Source organism: Cibotium barometz, chromosome 48 (assembly GCF_041138505.1).
Source record: "Cibotium barometz isolate CiBa-2024 chromosome 48, ASM4113850v1, whole genome shotgun sequence".
NCBI classification, from domain to species: Eukaryota; Viridiplantae; Streptophyta; class Polypodiopsida; order Cyatheales; family Cibotiaceae; genus Cibotium; species Cibotium barometz.
Genome location: NC_141093.1, coordinates 24,854,391 through 24,876,567, shown reverse-complemented (window position 1 = coordinate 24,876,567; position 22,177 = coordinate 24,854,391). Strand labels below are relative to the sequence as shown.

The window sequence follows — 22,177 nt, the reverse complement described above, 5'->3', positions numbered from 1 at the left end:
TTTACGAGGCACTCTACAATGCCTATTATTGGCCATGCTTAGGACCTAGTGATGTTGCACATACTTGATTGCATCTTAAGCATTATTAAGTCCACCTTTGACCCCTTTACTTCCATATAGAACTCTTTTTTATTTTTTACATGTAGAGAAGTACATGTTTGCAGTGTTCTTTTATAATATTATGTAATAATAAAAAAAGTATGCCTTCATGCTTTATTGCAGTGCAAAGAATTTTGAGAATATTTTAGAGGACGTTGAAATTTATAACTTATATGTCCTATGACTAGTTAATGACCTTTATGATTTTTGTGTTGAGCCTTTTTCACTTAGAGTCTTTCTTTTGAAGACTTCAAATTGCATCTTGTGCTTGCTTAAAAAGGTTGCAAACATTATTCTTTGTCAGGCAAATAGGTATACCTTATTGAAGCTTCCCCTCTTATAAAGGAACCCACCCCTCTAACATGGCAGGTCTATTTTTCACAACAAAGGTGCCTTTTATTTGCTTCTTTCACTCACGAGTTTCCCTTCACATGGATGATCATCAAATTGACAAGGTCTTCCAAATAAGCACCCCAAATGTTGAAATTGATTAGTTATAGTGGAATATCCCATCATAAAAAAATATTTTACTTTTTAAAGGTTACATGGCTGCATTATTTTAGGAATAAAATATGGTAGGTTACAGTACTTGTTAAAAAAAAACATTTGTTTACTTTTTAAAGGTTAGAGAATTGCATTATTTTAGGAATAAAATATGCTCAAATCTACCATGAATGGTAGGTTTGGCATGCATGATCCCATCTCTTGCGATTCTCTTCACCTCTCTTCGATTGTCCAAGATTTGCTCTTTCTTCCTCTTCACTCACAATACTCTCTCTCTCTCTCTCTCTCTCTCGTGCACTCATGAGAGGGGCTAGTGTAGATGGGCCAAGGGTGACCCTATGTGAAGGAGTATGCTATGAGGAGAGGTCTCTCTCAAAGGAGTTTTTTTTTTTGGGGGGGGTGTGTTCGCACAAAGCAGTTTTGTGGGCCTCCCTGGAAATTGGCCAAGTTATAACTCAACTATGCCAAAATTAGTTGGGTTTCTTAAACTTTGCTACATCTTGTGGTGTGGGAATGAGAAGCTTTGAACCATCCTACTTGGTACACATTTTTCAACCAATCAAAATAAGGACAACTCATAAATCTGTCTGGTTTTTTGGTTCCCAAATCTCTACTGTATGCCAGTTTTATAACGAAAATATATGAAAAATCATTCCTCAAAATAAGGGCTACTTAAAATCTCAGCCCTCAGCCAGTTTTACTTAATTCTCCTTAAAATCTCAGCCAGGTTTACTTAATTCTGGCCCTTTTTTTATAGACATAATTTTTTGAATTCTATTTTCGTTGCTGCACCTGTTGCTGTTGCTATTTTTGCTGCGTCGGGTCTGAAACAGCTGCAGTGTAAGACGGGCACAGAGTTTGGTATCATGGACTGATGTTGTGATGCACTCGTCTTCCATCGACCGCATGTCAAAAACTCTGCTACAGAGCGGGAACAGCAGCAAGGAGCGTAGAATGGCTAGCGCGGAGCAGTTGGTGTTGGAGCTTATTATTCCTGAACAGCGAGAGAACGCCCTCCTTGATCTCTCCAAGGTTAGCTCCCCACTCCGTTTCCTCCGTACATGAGCTCTGTCCGTTTATCAGGGATGCAACATGCACATGTGTTTTGTCTGTGAATATAAATATAATTGCCGTACAGTCGGCATTCGGTACGTGTGGCTGTCTGTGTGTGTGTGATCGTGTGCGCGTGGCATGCACTGGAGGCCTATTGCTTTATAGTGCCACTAAATATAGAGATCGGTCCTTCTATCACACTACTGTTTGTAGGTGCAGGGATGTTTTTGCTGTTTGTTTGGCTATGGCTGTAGAGAGAGAGAGAGAGAGAGAGAGAGAGAGAGAGAGAGAGAGAGAGACGTTTCTAACATCTACAAAAGACCTGAAGGGTCTATGAGATGGACGCACCTAGCTGGTGTAGTTTCAACATGAGCTGACTGCTTCAGCAGTTTCCAAGGTTTCTATGGAGTCTACCATGCCAGCGGAGCATCCAGAGGCAAAGGGACCAGTTTCGATGCCCACAGTTCTTGAGGAGGCAGTGGCGAAGACATCATGTTGGAGGTTGAACTCACAGTCGGACCGACACAATGTTGGAGAAAAGGAGCATCATGTGCACCCTTGCTCCAAGTGTAGCGGAGGAGGTGTCGTGTGCTCACCCTTCCGGCAGCGTGACGTGGACATGTCCATACCATTGACTCAATTTAGAGGGCGTGTTCATGGCTGGGTCTTGGCCAATTTTGGTTCTTTTCAGCCTTTCATTGTATTTGGTCCAAGCGCTCAATGAACAGCCAAATGTGGACCCAATCTTATTATTATTTATTTGTATCAATAAAGGAGAGTTGGTAGCCAACCAGCCAGCGGATAGGAGATTATAAACAGAGTGATAGGGCTTAGAGTCATGGTCAAGTCAGGCATTCACTGAAAAGCGAGGTTGGAGATGGAGGGTAGCATGTTGTTCCACGACATACCACAAGCTTACGTCAGCAAGTGCCATCATAATCATCATCAGGGTTAGCATTTACCATATTGCAATTCATTGTACATATTCATGCATAATGGAATGGAATATAAAGTAGATTAGGGCATATCGCTCTCTTCTCTACTGTGTTTGACAATCAGCTTTGCGATAGTCTGTAATTAATTGCGTTAATCTCATCATTAAGTTTTCTGTTGTTCGTTAGCATGTTACAACAGGGTTACAAAGTCGGCAAAGGATCTTATCTTTTGAGGGCCTAGAGGGTAAACATTCCATGTGTCCATAGAACATATTGACAATCGTGATCTGCGCTGGATGACTACGTGGTTTGTGATCTTCGGTATCCTGGGTCTGCCAGATACCACAAGTCTCCAAGATGTCTTGAGAGAAGTCCCCTATGGTTGGGAGCCTGATTTGAGCTCCGAGTGAGGGTTGTGTGGGTGCGTGTCATGGGGCTCCCTCAATCTACTTTGACCAATCTTGGAGAGAAAGAAGTAAGGAATGCTTGGTTGCTGCCCTTTCTCATTCAATTGTGCTTTTTCAAGAGTGGCTCCCTATCATAGTTACCACGGAACGTCGTTCCGCCTTCCTGGAACGCTGCTGGAACGCCGTTCCGGGCGAAGGCACGTTCCCGGAACGCCGGAACGTTCCGCCATTTTTTTTTTTTTTTTGGGGGGGGGGTGTGTTTTGCTTGCAGAAATGTATGTTCATGTCTTGGGGGAGCAAATATTAGGAAGCATATTTGGCTATCCGTATACAAAAAGTTACATTTTTTTGTGTCATATGCTGACATGTCATATGACATGGCGTTCCGCGACGTTCCCGATCCGCTCCCGTTCCCGTTCCCGTTCCCGCTCCCGTTCTAGCATACGACGTCCCCGGAACGTTCCCGTTCCGTGGTAACTATGCTCCCTATGCCTACGAACTTCATGCACATAAGAGGGCCACACATTTCTGGTTCTCATGAGTCATGCTCAATGACTCCGGAAAGGACCAAACCCTTTCTTGAGCTAACAATGATAGTGCTCTCGAATCTCATAGTATGCTGAACAATGGGGAGAGAGAGAGAGAGAGAGAGAGAGAGAGAGAGAGAGAGAGAGAGAACTCATGTTTGTTCAATGACAACTCTCTTGTCAAAAATGGTCGTTTATGGTTTCTCTATATCACATATTTGTGACAGAAACTATGATCCCTTCAACTTTTAACATTGAACAATACTGCTGTGTGCAGAAACGTGAACTGTTTCAGGACCTTGCTCCAATGTTATGGCACTCTTGTGGAACAATCTCAGCATTACTGCAGGTGAGAACAACCATCAAAACCTTAATGATTCTGGTATGGAAAATTCAGATGTGACAGATGTGTGTAATACTCTCGAAGGAGTTGCTTGATCTACTGCTGCTTTCTGAGGCATATCTAAAACATAGTGTTGCGACAACCTTTTAGTCTTGCAATTCTTGCAGATTTTTTGCAGGTGAAACTTTAATACGCTTAGTATTTCTTGGGAACATTTTTTAATTCAATCTCTACTCATTTATTAAATGGGTAGCATTTTTTAAGAGAAGATAATGAATACACTGCACATGTTTGGGTGGGTATGAGATGAAAAACTTAACATGGGGCCTAGCACATGGGCTAATGTGCAGAAGCCCTATCAACATCAAAGCACCAATTTAATTATTGTGAAAATGTACAAGAGTAGAGGAACAACAAACCTTGAATTGTTGAAAGCTTTGTGTAATGCGGTCAGGCACCACTGGCTGTAGGCTCCTATGTGTAATGTGGTCAGAATTATTGTGATAACAACAAACCTTGAATTGTTGAAAGCTTTGTGTAATGCGGTCAGGCACCGCTGGCTGTAGGCTCCTATGTGTAATGCACCAATTTAATCATTGTGAAAATGTACAAGAGTAGAGGAACAACAAACCTTGAATTGTTGAAAGCTTTGTGTAATGCGGTCAGGCACCACTGGCTGTAGGCTCCTATGTGGGTCGGTGGTCAGAATTGTGAAGGGTTGAAGGAAAAGTGCTGGGAATGAGATGTTTGAGAGTGACTCACCCCCCTTTCTATTACAAGGAGTCATAAAGAATGTGCTTGAGTTTTGAACCTTTGGGTGGAGTATGGTTAAAATATCTTTCTAGTAAAGTCCGTCAAACATAAAGGACATACATACATACAATGTATGTAATATCTATATAGGGATACTCTCACTCGAATTGCAGATGGCATTTACTAAGCCTTAAGTAAATGTCCCATATTCAGTCCCAAATCTTGAATATGTGACTTATTATTTTGTACTGAATAGCTAAGTGGAAGATTATAATTGTGTTTTTGGATCAGCTAGGTTAGTGTAGTTTTGAAGACTGTTTGTTATTTGTTTCATCAAGGGTGTCTTGTTACTTTTTTGATGCAGGAAATAGTATCTATCTATCCCATGTTGTCACCACCAACACTAACTGCAGGAGCATCAAATCGTGTCTGTAATGCCTTAGCCCTTTTGCAAGTAGGTGGTTCACCTTTTGGGGGTGGGGATATATACTTTTCATAATTGTATATGAGCCATTTTTCAGAATAAACATTGTTTAAGGTCTTTGTTTTTTTTTTTTGGGAAAATTGCAGTGCGTAGCTTCACATTCTGAAACAAGGGCTTTCTTTTTAAATGGTAAGAAGAGAGTATACACTTTAAAAACACTTAGGCTCGATTTTTAGTTATGATAAGTTCTCTGTTTATGATTAAGATAGAGGAGAGAGAAGAAGAGAGAGAGAGTTGGTGTCAGGTTTTCTGTATTTAATATGGTACAAAAGGTGATTGTAATTCTTGTACATAACTTAGGTCCTTGGTCAGCTCCAAAGGGGAGCCCTTTGGCCCCTTCTACATGCTAGTTACTGAATACTACTTCTTAGAATGATGAATGATTGACTGTGTCTGCTGCAAATGATGCCTTTGCTTATATATATGTGGAAGGGAGCTGGTTGGCCAGTCTTGAATGCTGTTGGCCTGTTGCTTGGACAAATAACCCTAAAAGGTCCTCATAAATGCTGCTCTTTACTCAAGGTTTTGCCCACACCTGATGCCCTTCATTCTGGCGCTTGGCCGCTTGCCTAGCTGTGCTCCATGCTGGCTGCTGATTTATGGTTACTGGCTGCCGATAGGGTTCCATGCCCTTCCATGATGGTAATGTTGAAGTTAAAATCCGGTGATGATGATGGTGCTGATGGTGATGATGCTACTGATGATGGTAATGATGCTCGTGATGATGCTCTAAATGCTGTCCTAATTGCTATATTAATCAGGGATTATGATGTTAATGCTGGAGATTAGCCATGGCACGGGCATGCACGTGACATCCCCTCGTGCTAAACTTGATGACAGGGTATACACATTGTCATCCTTCCTTCCTGGACTATTGACCTTAACCTTCTACTTTGACTTTGATATTTTTGTGTGAACAACTTCCACTTCTGATCTTCGCTTCCAAGTCTTGCTGAAGAACTGAGCATCTGTTCCACTGTTGTCCCCATGCATGCTATCCCTTTCCCTTAACACAACGGTGGGTCACCTGTTGGAACTAATCATGTCTGTTGCTAGGCCTTTGGAACTGATCTGAGAGCTTAATGATGTGTTGGTTCTGACTACCTATTGTCAGAGAGTTCTTTCTTCGAGCTTCGCTTGTTGTTGCAGACCACTACATGTACTACCCTATTGCATTCTTCTGATGAATCTATGCACCTCCTTGGGACCTATGCTTAGTGGCAAAGCTTGAATGCTTTGATACCAATGTTGTATGCGTGGAAGATTATGTGCGTGGTTTGTCCAACAGCTCATCATTTTGTATACTTTGAGTTCACTGTACATTGGTGTGGGAATTCGGAAGGTAGAGAAGCTCACACACAGAAATGAGAGAGAGAGAGAGAGAGAGAGCCAAAAGTGTGGTATCCACAAAATGCAAGTCAACCTTGCATGTGTGCCACATCCATAAAATATAGAAGTACAAAATATTATATGTTAGAGTGTCCTTTCACACTTGATGTCCAAGGGAAAAAACCACATGGGAAAAAGTGCCCTTGGTTAAGCTGTTACGACCCTGAGTTTTTCTCTGGACAATATGCAGGTGTGCACGGGGACATGGTGGACAGTGTGAATGGCATCAGGTTGGAGTCAAAAAGGGAGCCCATGTGTGGACAACCCCATGTGTGAAAGGGGGGCAAAGAAATTTTAGCTTAAAAGGTTTAAAAACCTTTAAAATCATTTTTAAAGCCCTTCATTAAAGAAAGACGTGGCCCTTATGCTATTTGGGGGCCACGTGTGCTTTTTGGGGAAAAGGAGGGCTATCAGGTAAAAGAGGCGCCTACCCCTAGATGAGGTGCATGTGCTTTTTGGGGTGGCTGCGTAGAACTGGACTGCATGCTGGCTGCGCACAGGGGATTGCTTGCAGGTCTGTACGACTGTACGGACAGCTGTACGGACAGGACAGAAGACAGGCGCATACAGGTTGCTGTGCGTGGAGAGTTTCCTGAAAAAGAGGCGCATACAGGCAGGGGCTGCAGGGCTGCGTTTCTTGCGGGCGGCTGCAGGACTGCAGGCGCACAGAGTTGGGCGTGCTCTCTCTCTCTTTTCCTTGCCAACAGGTGGGCTGTATTTCAGGCGCAGCACACAGGAGGCTGGACTGTGTGTTGCTTGGGCAGTTTTCAGGGCACCTTTTGATAGGAGAAAAAGCGCATGGCTGCAGGCGCTTTTCTATCTTTTTCTTGGTGCAAAAAGCGGAGGGCTGGACTGCAGGTACAGGTCGGCTGCGTGGAGGAGAAGACAGTCGGGCAGGGGCTGAACAGAGCGTAGATCTGTTCCCCTTCCTGGTGAAAAGCTGGCGCAAAGAGACTGTCTGCATAGACTCCACGTGGATGGACTGCAGAGGTGCTGGACTGTACAGGGCATGAGAGGTTCTCTTGGAAAGAGGGGACTGCAGGAGAAACAAGGGCGTACATGTGGGGACAGCCAGTATTGCTTTCTCTCTCTTTCTCTCTCTCTCTCTCTCCCTCTCTGCTGAAGAGTAGACAAGGGCTGGTTTCTCTTGACACAAAGGTGGACAGAGACTGGATTTCCATGAACATAGACATCATGTTGATGGCGTTCATCTGATGGAACTTTCAGTTTCTCTTTACTTTGGATTTGGGACTGTTTTGGGACAGTTTATGGGCTGTTTTTGTTTGGTTGCAAATTCAGCTATGTGCTTGGGTTTTTGGCTGCAAGTACAATTCACTTGAATATGTTTCTTGGCATGGGAGTGATGCAAGCTCGCATGGCTGCATGCTCATGGAGCAGATTGCTTTCTTCCTGCTAGAAAGGAACAGAGGGACCTACAGCTATGGGCATCTCTATGTTGCCAGATGTTTCATGAGGGAACAGGTAACTAGATGTATGGAAACAGGACAGAAGCTTCAAAGGGAAACAGGCCTAAGGGTTTCATGTGGAAACAGGTCGTAGGTTTTCTCGAAGAGACATGTATTTGGGTTTCTCCAAGAGATAGGTCACATGCAGGCAGAGGGTACAGGAATGGACACATGCTTGGTACAGCCTTGCTACTGATTAGACAGGGGACAGGGAATCCATGACAGAGATGGATAGTACCCTTGGAAGGTAGAGAGGGTTTGTAGAGGTGTGTCAACTGTATGGTATGCTGTGCTGTGATACGAGTTCTCTTTTGAGAGACAGTTTGGGAGTCTGTGTTGTGATGCAGAAACACTGGATGTGTCAGGGTGTGATGCTGTTCATAGTGTGAGAGGCTATGGATGGTTGTGGCAGCCTTGATCATGGGAGAAAGCTTCTGTATGCAGACTCAATATGAGAGAGTCTTTCGATGCGAACAATGGCTGGACTTGTTTGTGGATGCCGAGTGGACAAGAAGCCAGATGCAGGTTCTTTGCAGGCTTCAAGGGTTCTACTGTGACGGCTGAGTTCCCAGCCTTATATTGTAATCAAAGCTCTTATAATCAATTAAAGAAATACCGCAAGGGGCGCCACTGCGATTTGGGGCCAATCGGTGTCCGTGTACTATTTGCAGGAGCACTCTAGCTCCCCCTGTTTGTTTTCCTTTTTCTAGGTCCTCAATGGTGTTGAAGTGTTTTATGTGCGAGTGTTTGTTCCACCGCCCTTTGGTTTCTGAAGGCCGGTTTACAAGGTTCTGTTTGCCGGGACGCATCGTCGACTTTCTCAAGTGGGCGAGTCCGTGGTTGCTTTGGTTGGGACAATCGCCAACTTTCCTAAGGGGGCAAGCTCGTGGTTGTCTCATGAGAGTCACATCAAAAGCTTCAACATGAGGAAAGTGAAAAGGAAGTGCAGGACACAGTGCAGGATTTTGTGTCTTTGCCTATATGAGGTGAAGAGCAAGAGCTGAAGATGAAGCTCAGGAGAAAAGACACCAAGGACAAGAAGTAGTCGGCCAGGAACAAGAAGCAGTTGAAGTGTTATGGTGCAGGAGATGCGTTGAAGGCTATGGCTTTCGACAGTTTGTCACCGGTGGTATCTTCATAGAGGCTTCTCGGGTTCGGAAGACAGTTTCTTTCTATGTTAGTGGTGATCTACTATGCTTCATCGAGGACTTGTGCTTACCACTTGGTTGGAGTGCAAGCAGGTTTTGGGTGCCTGAGGATGTATCAGATGAGGCTCAGATGGAAGTGGAGGAATTTGACGAGGTTCTTATTCCTGAGCATATACTGGCACATAAGGAAAGAAAGGTACAGGTAAAGTTTCTCGTCGCTATCCTGTGAAGTTCAAGAGCTGTTCACTGATGGATACGAAGTGGATGGAGGAGGTTCACTGATGGATGCGAAGTGGATGGAGGAGGGTGACTTAGCAGATTCACCTCAGGAGTTGCAGCTTTATCTTGATGCCTATGAGTTGGAGTCGACTGTTGTTACGGCTCATTCAGGTTCAACAGAGCATAGGTCTGGAGCATTGCCTGATGCTCAAGAGGGGGGTAGCACCTCCGCTCCCTTGTTGTTACAGACAGTTATCTAGGAGTCGCTTGGTGACATCTTTGTATTCACCCGAAGGTACTGAGGATGACAGTACAGCTGCTTATGGGTCTTCTATGATATTGTGTACTAGTCACAGATGATGGAAAAGTTGGGTATGGTTCACAGTCGCGCGCACCTGGAACTCTAACTGCAACTATGGATAACTCTATGGAGGGCATAAGTCTTGCGAGCAGTCCTAGAGTTGGTTTGGTTCATGGAAATATGGATCGAACTTTGTTTGTGCATGTATGCATACACTTTTTGAGATAGAGGTATTTTTGTATTCTGGTGCCATTGGATCCTGGTACCACTGAGAATACATTGGGAAATACTCTGCATTGTGTCATGTGCTGCATGTATGTTGGTATGATACATCAAGTGCTTTATTATGTTCATGGATGCACCATTGGGTGTAACTCCTGCGGGATGGCCATGAGACATATGTGGGAAAGTACTTGGTAGATGTAGTGTTTGGATGCATTGAGTGCTTGCATATGCTCATGTTTTACCTTCAGTCGTGGGTCCTGCGGGATGCCCATGGGCGTAAGGCTTGCGAGCAGCCCTTAGACTGTTACTTTGGAGTAGGTAGAGCATTTTGAGGAGCATATTGTTTGCGAATGCATATGTGTGTCATGCATATGTTTGTCATATGTAGAATGATGCATGGTTTTGTTTTTGGCTAACACAGTTAATGTGTTTCCATTTGGTTTTAGAGTTTTGCTGTAGGTTCTGAAGGAACAAGCAAGAGGACAGTGTGGCTCATTGTGCAGGATGACTGTTTTATCACCCAGATGCATTGGAAGGCCATTGTTTTTGCCATATGGGGTGTCTTTGCTCATGAGATGCTTTACTGTGCCATTGAGTGCAATCGAGGACGCTTGCCATTTTTCAAGAGGGGGGTATGTTACGACCCTGAGTTTTTCTCTGGACAATATGCAGGTGTGCACGGGGACATGGTGGACAGTGTGAATGGCATCAGGTTGGAGTCAAAAAGGGAGCCCATGTGTGGACAACCCCATGTGTGAAAGGGGGGCAAAGAAATTTTAGCTTAAAAGGTTTAAAAACCTTTAAAATCATTTTTAAAGCCCTTCATTAAAGAACGACGTGGCCCTTATGCTATTTGGGGGCCACGTGTGCTTTTTGGGGAAAAGGAGGGCTATCAGGTAAAAGAGGCGCCTACCCCTAGATGAGGTGCATGTGCTTTTTGGGGTGGCTGCGTAGAACTGGACTGCATGCTGGCTGCGCACAGGGGATTGCTTGCAGGTCTGTACGACTGTACGGACAGCTGTACGGACAGGACAGAAGACAGGCGCATACAGGTTGCTGTGCGTGGAGAGTTTCCTGAAAAAGAGGCGCATACAGGCAGGGGCTGCAGGGCTGCGTTTCTTGCGGGCGGCTGCAGGACTGCAGGCGCACAGAGTTGGGCGTGCTCTCTCTCTCTTTTCCTTGCCAACAGGTGGGCTGTATTTCAGGCGCAGCACACAGGAGGCTGGACTGTGTGTTGCTTGGGCAGTTTTCAGGGCACCTTTTGATAGGAGAAAAAGCGCATGGCTGCAGGCGCTTTTCTATCTTTTTCTTGGTGCAAAAAGCGGAGGGCTGGACTGCAGGTACAGGTCGGCTGCGTGGAGGAGAAGACAGTCGGGCAGGGGCTGAACAGAGCGTAGATCTGTTCCCCTTCCTGGTGAAAAGCTGGCGCAAAGAGACTGTCTGCATAGACTCCACGTGGATGGACTGCAGAGGTGCTGGACTGTACAGGGCATGAGAGGTTCTCTTGGAAAGAGGGGACTGCAGGAGAAACAAGGGCGTACATGTGGGGACAGCCAGTATTGCTTTCTCTCTCTTTCTCTCTCTCTCTCTCTCCCTCTCTGCTGAAGAGTAGACAAGGGCTGGTTTCTCTTGACACAAAGGTGGACAGAGACTGGATTTCCATGAACATAGACATCATGTTGATGGCGTTCATCTGATGGAACTTTCAGTTTCTCTTTACTTTGGATTTGGGACTGTTTTGGGACAGTTTATGGGCTGTTTTTGTTTGGTTGCAAATTCAGCTATGTGCTTGGGTTTTTGGCTGCAAGTACAATTCACTTGAATATGTTTCTTGGCATGGGAGTGATGCAAGCTCGCATGGCTGCATGCTCATGGAGCAGATTGCTTTCTTCCTGCTAGAAAGGAACAGAGGGACCTACAGCTATGGGCATCTCTATGTTGCCAGATGTTTCATGAGGGAACAGGTAACTAGATGTATGGAAACAGGACAGAAGCTTCAAAGGGAAACAGGCCTAAGGGTTTCATGTGGAAACAGGTCGTAGGTTTTCTCGAAGAGACATGTATTTGGGTTTCTCCAAGAGATAGGTCACATGCAGGCAGAGGGTACAGGAATGGACACATGCTTGGTACAGCCTTGCTACTGATTAGACAGGGGACAGGGAATCCATGACAGAGATGGATAGTACCCTTGGAAGGTAGAGAGGGTTTGTAGAGGTGTGTCAACTGTATGGTATGCTGTGCTGTGATACGAGTTCTCTTTTGAGAGACAGTTTGGGAGTCTGTGTTGTGATGCAGAAACACTGGATGTGTCAGGGTGTGATGCTGTTCATAGTGTGAGAGGCTATGGATGGTTGTGGCAGCCTTGATCATGGGAGAAAGCTTCTGTATGCAGACTCAATATGAGAGAGTCTTTCGATGCGAACAATTGCTGGACTTGTTTGTGGATGCCGAGTGGACAAGAAGCTAGATGCAGGTTCTTTGCAGGCTTCAAGGGTTCTACTGTGACGGCTGAGTTCCCAGCCTTATATTGTAATCAAAGCTCTTATAATCAATTCAAGAAATACCGCAAGGGGCGCCACTACGATTTGGGGCCAATCGGTGTCCGTGTACTATTTGCAGGAGCACTCTAGCTCCCCCTGTTTGTTTTCCTTTTTCTAGGTCCTCAATGGTGTTGAAGTGTTTTATGTGCGAGTGTTTGTTCCACCGCCCTTTGGTTTCTGAAGGCCGGTTTACATAAGTCCTGTTCACACATAGCACTACCATAAGTGAGCACACATAGCACTACCATAAGTGAGCATATGCCTACAAATCCCCCCTGTAGTGGAAGTTTGAACCTGTACAAGGTAGCAGATCACTCTCTGTATGAGAGTAAGCCCAAAGCTTTGCGGAAAGCTTCAAACTTTTCTCGAGGTAAAGCCTTTGTGAATAGATCTGCAACATTATCCTGTGTAGGGCAATAAGATAAACTGATCTCCCCTGCATGTAGCCTCTCTCTGACATAGTGATAATGAATCTCTATGTGCTTGGTACGTGCATGAAATACTGGATTTCGTGCCATGGCCATAGCACTCTGGCTATCAGTGAGAATGGTGGTGGGTGTCTGCTGACACTCACGAAGATCAGCCAATAGTCTCCTCAATCATACACAATCTACTGTAGCTGTAAAGACTGCCCTGTACTTAGCCTCACAAGTAGATGTAGCAACAGTGGGTTGCTTTTTACTCAACCAAGATATGCATGAACTGCCAAGAAAAAAACAATTCCCACTGGTGGATTGCCTGGTGTCATAATCACCAGCCCAATCTGAATCACTGTATGCATAAAGCTGCAAGCTGTCCCCCCTGGGATAGAACAAACCAAGATCCAGGGTACCCTTAAGATAACGAAAGATGCGTTTGACTGCTTGCCAATGCTTTGTGCCTGGGCTGTGCATGAATTTGCTCAACAAAGACACCCCAAAAGATATGTCTGGCCTCGTGCATGAGGCATCCCACTGCCTGGTTGTAAATGCTGGCCTCAAAAGGCTCTCCAATATCATGCATAGTAAGCCGTACACCTGGTTCTACCGGAGTAGAAATGGGCTTACATTCATCCATGTGAAACCTTTTTAGCAAACTTTTTATGTACTTAGTTTGCTGCATAACAATGCCATCATCTGTATGCATAAACTGTATGCCGAGATAGTAGTATAAAGGCCCCAAATCTGACATATCAAATTCAGCTTTCAAATCAGCTTTGAAATCTGAAATTTGTGCTTTGCTTGTACCTGTAATGAGCATGTCATCTACATACAAGATGACTATGAGAATATCGGCATCGGTTTTCTTCACATACAATGTGCTTTCAGCTGGACTATTCTCATAACCTTGGCTGGTTAGATGAGCATGTATCTAATCATACCAAGCTCTTGGAGCTTGCTTTAATCCATACAATGCTTTGTGCAACCTGCATACTTTATGTTCCTCACCAGGAACTACAAAACCAATGGGCTGATTTACATATACTTCCTCCTATAAATCCCCATTTAAGAATGCCGTTTTGATGTCCAATTGATGCACTTTCCATCCTTTATGGGCAGCCAATGCAATCACTGATCTTATTGTGGTCATTCTCGAAGTAGGAGCAAAAGTCTCTTCATAATCTATTCCCTTTTTCTGGGAGTAGCCTTTAGCCACAAGTCTTGCTTTGTACCTGTCAATAGTACCATCAGACTTTCTTTTGACTTTGTACACCCACTTTGTTCCAATTACATGCTTGCCTTTAGGCAATTCCACAAGATCCCATGTATTGTTCTTCATGATAGAAGAAATTTCAGCTTGCATAGCTTGCAACCAATGCTCATTCTCATGTGCTTCTTCATAAGAAGAAGGCTCTTCTGAATCAAAGAGACCACCCATTGCGAATGCAGACTCCCCACGATGTACATTCAAAGCATGGCTGGAACTAGCCCTTGTTCTACCTGTGAGTGGAGCTGCAAGTTTGCTTTCTTGCAAAGTTTTCAGCAACCATCTTGGCACTGACTTGGCTGTGTCTACGGCTGTTTGCTCTTCCCTGACAAGATCTTCCACTGCTTCCATAGAAGGGGGCTGAATGGCTGGCTGGTCCACATGTTCTACATGTGGATTTTCTTGTGTAGGGGCTGGCTGATCTGAATCCCCCCTAATTGCAATGGGTAAAAGTCCATCAAACATGTCCTGTAAGCCTGTATCATTGCTTTTATACAAGCTGACCATGGGCTGTTCTGAATTTTCAGCAAATACCACATCTCTACTCACAAAAATCCTTCGTGTAGTTGGATTATAAAGACGGTATCCTTTGCTTTCATTGCTGTAGCCCACAAAAATGCATTTAATTGCTTTGTCATCAAGCTTTGTTCGGAGTTGTTCTGGCACATGTGCATATGCCTAACACCCAAATGTACGCATATAATCCACTGTTGGCTTTCGGCTATACCAAGCCTCAAATGGTGTTATGGTTTTCAAAGCTTTTGTTGGACACCTGTTCAACACATGAGTTGTACACATTATAGCTTCCATCCAAAATTTGTGAGGCAACTTTTGTGCTTTCACCATGCATCTTGCCATCTCCATGAGAGATCTATTTTTCCTTTCAGCTACACCATTCTGCTGCGGTGTATAAGGCACAGTACATTGGTGTTTGATGCCCTTTTGAAGCATATAATCCTTGAATGCATTTGACATGTATTCTCCACCTCTATCTGAGCGGAGTGTTTGGACTTTACATGCACACATATTTTCAGCCATTGCTACAAAGTGTCGAAAGCATGTAAACACATCTGCTTTTGCTTTCAAAGGGTAAGCCCAAGCAAACCTAGAGTAGTCATCAATGAATGTGACGAAGTAAAGATGCCCCCCTATGGATGGTGTCCGCATTGGACCACATACATCACTATGTATGAGCTGTAATTTACTTTCAGCTCTAACAGCTCCATCTTTGGGGAATGGTTTTCGTTGCATCTTTCCCAAAATACACCCCTCACATACATGTCTTGGTGGAGACTCAAGAGGCGGCATATTATCAACCATATGATGCTTCTGCAAAAGCATCAAACTCTGAAAATTTACATGCCCATAACGAGCATGCCATAGCTCTGCATCATGCATAGCAGGAGCGTGGGCAGCCACTGTATTTACATCATAAGTGCGCTTGTCATAGCTGTCCAGCCTATACAAGCCTTTGTATCGTGTTCCAGAAGTGACTATTTCATAACCCTTTGATGGGTCTTTTACCAAACACTTCCCATCTTCAAATTCAACCTTTAAACCTTGGTCGTTTATGGCTGAGACGGAGAGCAGATTTTTCTTTATTCTTGGAACATACAATACATTTTTCATACATATATTGGCACCATTGGCTGCAATAAGTATGACATTACCAATTCCCTTTAATGGATATGTGGTATGATCTGCACATGATACAGTGCGGCCATTTGAAGCATAAACCAAGTGCTGAAATACATCTTTGCATGAAGTGATGTGGCTCGAAGCACCACTATCAAAATACCATGATGCATTCTGTCTGTCAGATGCAATGCAAGACATATCAGTGTCTGAAGCACTTGGTGTGTCACTAGTGCATGTGACCAAAAAAGTGTACTCTTCCTGGATTACATTAGCTGATTGCTGTGCTTTGTCATTCGAAGAGTCTGCTACTGCATTGCCTGCTTCTCTCTTTTTCTCTTTTGCAATCCGCTTCCTACATTCACTGATGTAGTGTCCAGGCTTATGGCAGTAGTGACATTTGCCCTTCTTTTTGGGCTTGTTTGCATCCCCTTTGTCAGACTTTTCACCACTAGAAGAGGGCTGTCCATGACCAGCCTTGCTAGATTGTTGTCCCCCATGCCTAAAGCTCTTTGCTTTACCCTTATCCTTGGCTGTAAATGCCTTTTCTCCACCACGGTTGCTCGATAAGTTTGCTCTTGTTTGCTCTTCCTGCAAGAGTAAACCCACGAGCTCTTCAAAAGTGACGGGATCACCACCTCCTCTCATTGAGAGGTTGAGAGGTGTGAAAGCCCAAGTAGGAAGGCGGTAAAGAATGAAGAGTGTTGGTGACCATCTGTTTGGATAACCTCATCAATGTTGAGAGCAATTGTTCCTGCAAATCTTTCACTTTGGTGAGATGATCTGCCATGGAGTCACCCTCATCCATAGAAAGAAGATCCAATTGCCTCTTCAAGTAGGCAACTCTTGCCTCGTTGCGTGCCTGATACATTGCTTCCAATGTGTCCCATGCAAGCTTCGATGTCTTGCATGAACGAATGTGCGGAATAATAGTCCTTTTCACTGAAAGGGCTATCAATGACATGGCCTGTGCATCTCTAGAGTCCCATCTCTTCTGCTCTTGTGTGGGAGCAGGATCTACATCAGGAGCTCTTTGAGCACCTCCCCTTTGAGGCATGGCTGGCTGTATGGTAAGTGGGCGTGTGTCATCACCACACACGATGCCCCAAAGCCCTTTGGCTACCAGCAAATTACGGATCATGAAACTCCAGAGGGAGTAGTTAGATCCATCCAGCTTGTCCTCCTGGGTGAGCACACCAAATACATCTGTAGCATTCTGTGCCATGTCAACAAAATATATCTGCAAGCAAACCAAGCACCAATGTGCACTGCCAGGCAACCAAATGTCCTGTGCAAATGTATGCCTGCAAACCAAAGCAAGTGTAAACCTGCACCAAATTGTCCAATTACACCCAATGTGTATACATACGCGACAAATCGCAGCTGTAATGCCCAATTACATGCTCCAATCAGAAAATCCCCAATTTTTATGCACTCCAATTGCTTCAATGTGCATCTAATTGGCCAATTTTCACAAAAGCCCCAAATTTTTGCAAATGAGAGGTTCAATTTGCTGATTTTGACCTCAATTTCAAAAACCCCCAAATTGTAGGCAAAGCAACATGCCCAATTTTATCAATTTGTCCTGAAATTGAGAAATCCCCCAATTTGCCTGAATCCACCACCTTATGAAGTACGGAAGCACAGTTGGGAAGTACGGAAGCACAGTAGGTGGAGTCGTTGCAGGTGGAGCCTCAACGAGCTGCAGGCGGGTGTTTGAACGGGGCAGCAAGATTTGTGCAGAGTGTGGAGGAGCTGCAGGTAACGGGCGCTGAAGTCGGAAGCAGAAACAGCGTTGGAGTCGGCTTGTCGAGCAGGCGGGAGCCGTTACGATGGCTGTGGGCAGCCGACGGGTAGAAATTGTAGCTGGGCAGGTGGCGAGCTAGGCGCCTGGTGCGAACAGCAGAGGCGACAAGGCAGGCGGAGTCGGGCGCTCAGAGCAAGGCGAGCACGGAGGGCGTAGGGAGTGCTGGGCGCGGACAGAGGCACAGGACGGAGCAGACGGCGCGAGCTGCGTGCGGAGGAGACGGACGGAGGAGCGGGTACGTTCAGGCGAGAAAGGAACACGTCGATGGCAAGTGGTAGGCGAGGTGCAGGCCGGGATGGAACAGGAGAGGGCATGTCGGCGGTGGGCGGCCGCTTCGAAGGCCTGACGGGAGCAGCACGCCGACGTGCGTCTTGGCGACCGGATTGACCGCTGACGGCGAGGGTTGTGTTGCAGAGGAGGTGCTGCTCGGGAGGCTGGGCGGAGGTGGTGGGCTCCCCACTAGTGCCGCCCGTCTCTGGCGGCCGGACGGCTGAGCTCCGACGGACGGAAACACAGCGGCGACGGACGGAAACACAACGGCGACGGAAAACCATAGTGGTGACGGAATTTCGCAGGAATTTTTCCAGCAGCAGAATATCAGGGCCAGCTCCCAGCTCCCAGCTCTGATACCAAATGTTGGGTGTTGGACTCACACACTCACACACACAAACCTGCACATTAGGGTTAGGTGCAAGGTAGAGAAGCTCACACACAGAAATGAGAGAGAGAGAGAGAGAGAGAGAGAGAGAGAGAGAGAGAGAGAGAGAGAGAGAGAGAGAGAGCCAAAAGTGTGGTATCCACAAAATGCAAGTCAACCCTTGCATGTGTGCCACATCCATATAATATAGAAGTACAAAATATTATAGTGTCCTTTCACACTTGATGTCCAAGGGGAAAAACCACATGGGAAAAAGTGCCCTTGGTTAAGCCCTGTTCACACATAGCACTACCATAAGTGAGCATATGCCTACAAGAGTGTCCATGGTTGCATCTTCTTCAGCTTATCTTCTTTAGATTTTTTGCACACTATAAGCTGTAGAGGGGGTGTTAGAATTTTGTGCATCTCTTTGTGTGGGAACTTGCCCTTTTATTGGCACACATGTATTTTTCTCATGTTTTACTAGTCGTGGTTGATTTATGCTAGTTGGCTAGGTTCATGATGCCAATTGGCCAGCTTCATGGCCTCCTTTATAAAGGTCTCCTCTCATCACTCTTGTAATCATCCTCAAGCACATATTGTAGCGCCCATCTGGTGGCTATTACCATTGTAAGCTTTTTTGCTAATCAATCAAGGTGATCTTGTCTGCAATCGCTCTCTCTCCTTGTCTCTTTCTCTCTCTTTCATTGTTCACGCTTCCGCCTGTGCATACTCCAACAATGCACAAGAAGAAGGATATTGGTAAGGAATGTGGTAACATCTAGGAGTGATGTTTGAAAGCGTACCAGCATGTGGATGCAAGCAGTAGCACGCACGTGCAAGCAGAGGCATAGCATGCGGAGGTCAACAACCGGCCTCCCCTCCCTACCCGAACATCCCGTGAGGCCACGGTAAAGGTGGGGGATGAGGGGAGGCCAAGGGCTATTAAGCCCTATATAAAAGAATCATTCCAAAGCATATTTAGCATATGCTTTAGAATATGTAAAGGGGTCTCGCCTATAAAAAGGACCTATGTTTGTAATGAATTTATGCTTTCCACTACTTTTGTTCTCCCTCAATCCCTTTGCCCTTGTGTTGATTATCTTGTCGGTCATCATCTCTCTCTCCCCACTAGTTGTGTGTTTGTACTCTAGGCATCTAGTCAACATTTGGTATCAGAGTTGTTAGTTCTCCTTGCCAAGCTATAGTTTGTGGAGCACCACGAGTCAGAGCCCGTTGCTGCTTCAGAGTTTGCCGTTGCCGGCCACAGGGGTGGCACTAGTGCATAGCCAAGCATTGCTACCGGTGGCCAGCCCTCATCCGCTAGCCAACCTTGTGGATGATGATTGGGTGTTTTTGACCAGGCAAGAGGTCAATAGTGATGCTTCTGTATCTAGTGATGTATCTCAGTGCTTCTGAGAAGAGTTCTCCTATTTGGTACATAGATAGTGGTGCTACGCGCACATAACATCTAGGAGTGATGTTTGAAAGCGTATCGACATGTGGATGCAAGCAATAGTGTTGGATAAACCAAGTACACGTGGCAACGTGAGAACACCCCCCTTGGAAGCGAAGGCCGACGCCATGAAGAAGGCAGGGTAGGAGCCTAACAAGGCTCTGATACCATGAAAGCGTACTAGCATGTGGACGCAAACAGAAGCACGCAAGTAGAGGGAGGCCAACAACCGGCCGTGCCCCCCTACGTGAACATCCCGTGAGGCAACTGGGGGATGAGGGGAGGCCAAGGTATTAAGCCCTATATACAAGGGTCATTTAGACCTGTTCCCACTGTGGGATAAACTAGGTACACTGTTAAATATTAATAGCGATTAATGTGGGAATAAACAAGTGCTAGGTGGTTGAGCAAACTAGCACTGTATGTAGGCTATAAATAAAGTGGTTCCAATGTGTGTGAACAACCACTAGAATATATAAGCCTTCTGTGTGGGAACAACGCATCATATTTGGCATATGTGGTAGCATCATATTTAGCATATGTGGTGGCATCATATTTAGCATATGCTTTAGAATATGTAAAGGGGTCTCTCCTATAAAAAGAACCTATGTCTATAGTGAATTTATGCTTTCCACTACTCTTGTACTCCCTCAATCCCTTTGCTCTTGTGTTGATTATCTTGTTGGTCGTCATCTCTTACATGTGGCAACTTGAGAACGCGGGAGGGCGAGATTTCATTCCAACAATGTTTTCAGCTCTATGCAATTTGTTTTAGGTCATCGGAGTGTCCCTTGTGCAGATCACTCAAGATACCTTGTTAAAGGTATAGGCAAGGTGTCTTTGGTATTGGCCAATGGGAAGCAGAGTTGCATGAATGATGTGTTACATGTGCCACACATAAAGAAGAACTTAGTGTTAGTGTCTTCTATTGCCAAGCGGGTATGCATATGGAGTTTGTGGGTGAGAAGTGTCTTATCAAGGATCCTAAGAAAGAGTTTCAAATTGTATCCACAGGTTCACTTTGAAATGAAGGTAGCTGAATTATGACATGTATGTAAATTTCAGGAGTTTGATGCTTTTGCAAAAGCATAATATGGTGGAATGTGTAGCATTATATGATAGTGATGCGGTGGCACTTTTTCCCTCACACTAGGAGTTGGTTTCAGTACTCTTGCAAGAAGAGCAGTCTAGGCAAAACAGATCTGTTATGCGAGTTGGTGACCAAGCTTTTGTTGCCAGTCAGAAAGGCAAAGGTAAAGCTTCTTCGCATGGTGGCTATACGCCAAAATTAGAATCCTTAGGTAAGGATGCAGAGAAAGAAGGTGATAAACCTAAAAAGAAGGGCGAGTGTCACGATTGCAGGAAATCAGGGTACTACATAAATGAGTGCAAGAAAAGGCTAGAGAAGGAGAAAAAGAAAGAATCGGGCATGACTGGTTGATGCATTTGCACCAAGCGTAGAGAAGAAGGAATCTGCAAGTTTTGCTCAAGATGATTGGACATGGACTGCACATTGCAGTTATAACTCTTATGTTCATGATGTATGCATATTAGTGGTAGAATCGGATGCTTGGTACTTTGACAGTGGTGCTAGTAAGCACATTACTTCATAAAAAAAATTGTTCTCATCTCTGGAATCTGGCCCACATGTAGGAATTGTCATATGTGCAAATGGTTCCTCATATCCTGTCAAAGAAGTTGGTAGAGTTGTGCTCACTGTTGTAAATGGGGACGCATTTACTCTCTAAAGGTTTATATGTGCTAGGCATTAAGAAGAACTTGCTGTCAATTTCAGCCTTAGCCTTGTCAGGCTTGATGGTGAAATTTGTGGATGACAGATGTACACTTCAGGATAGAAATGATGGTTATTCGATCATTGTCTCAGGTACCTTGTTTCATGGCCTATACAAGATGAATGTATTTGAGAAGTTGTAGCATGATGCTTGCTCAGTCTCTACGACTTGTACTATGAGTGATGCAGAATTATGGCATGCACGATTTGGCCATTTGAATTATGGCCGCTATATGGTGTCTGAGTTGCCAACTCTTGAGACCCCTGCTAGACATGTATGTGGGGTGTATTCTTGGTAAAATGCATCGGGTATTATTTCCAAAGGATTGATCTGTGAGAGCTGTTAAGAAATTATAGCTTATATATAGTGACGTATGTGGTCCTATGAGGACACCATCTATTGGGGGATATCTGTGCTTCGTCACTTTGATTGATGATTACTCCATATATAGCTGGGTGTATCCATTAAAGCAGAAGTCAAGAGGTTTTTATGTGCTTTAGACACTTTGTATTCATGGCTGAAAATGCATGTGAATGTAAAGTTGGCACCCTTCGTTTAGATCGAGGGGGGGAGTATATGTCCAAGGAATTTCATGCATATATGGCTGAAAAAGGCATAAGGCATCAATGTACAGTGCCATACACATCTCAGCAAAATGGTGTGGCTGAGAGAAAGAATATGTCTCTCATGGAGATGGCAGGATGTATGGTGAAAGTCCAAGATTTACCTCATGGTTTTTGGTTAGAGGCAATTATGTGCGCAAACTGTGT

General features: G+C 44.8%; 1 protein-coding gene across 1 annotated transcript in view; it reads left to right on the top strand.

Annotated features, from left to right (window-relative positions):
- Positions 1-1,287: 1,287 nt before the first annotated feature.
- LOC147610990 (uncharacterized) overlaps positions 1,288-22,177 on the top strand; it is a 40,004-nt gene continuing 19,114 nt past the window's right edge. The window contains exons 1-4 of the mRNA XM_086785633.1: positions 1,288-1,635; positions 3,803-3,874; positions 4,986-5,075; positions 5,192-5,234. Of these exons, the coding sequence (XP_086641759.1) occupies positions 1,486-1,635; positions 3,803-3,874; positions 4,986-5,075; positions 5,192-5,234 (355 nt within the window). The 5' untranslated portion in view covers positions 1,288-1,485. The remainder of the gene's footprint in view (positions 1,636-3,802; positions 3,875-4,985; positions 5,076-5,191; positions 5,235-22,177) is intronic.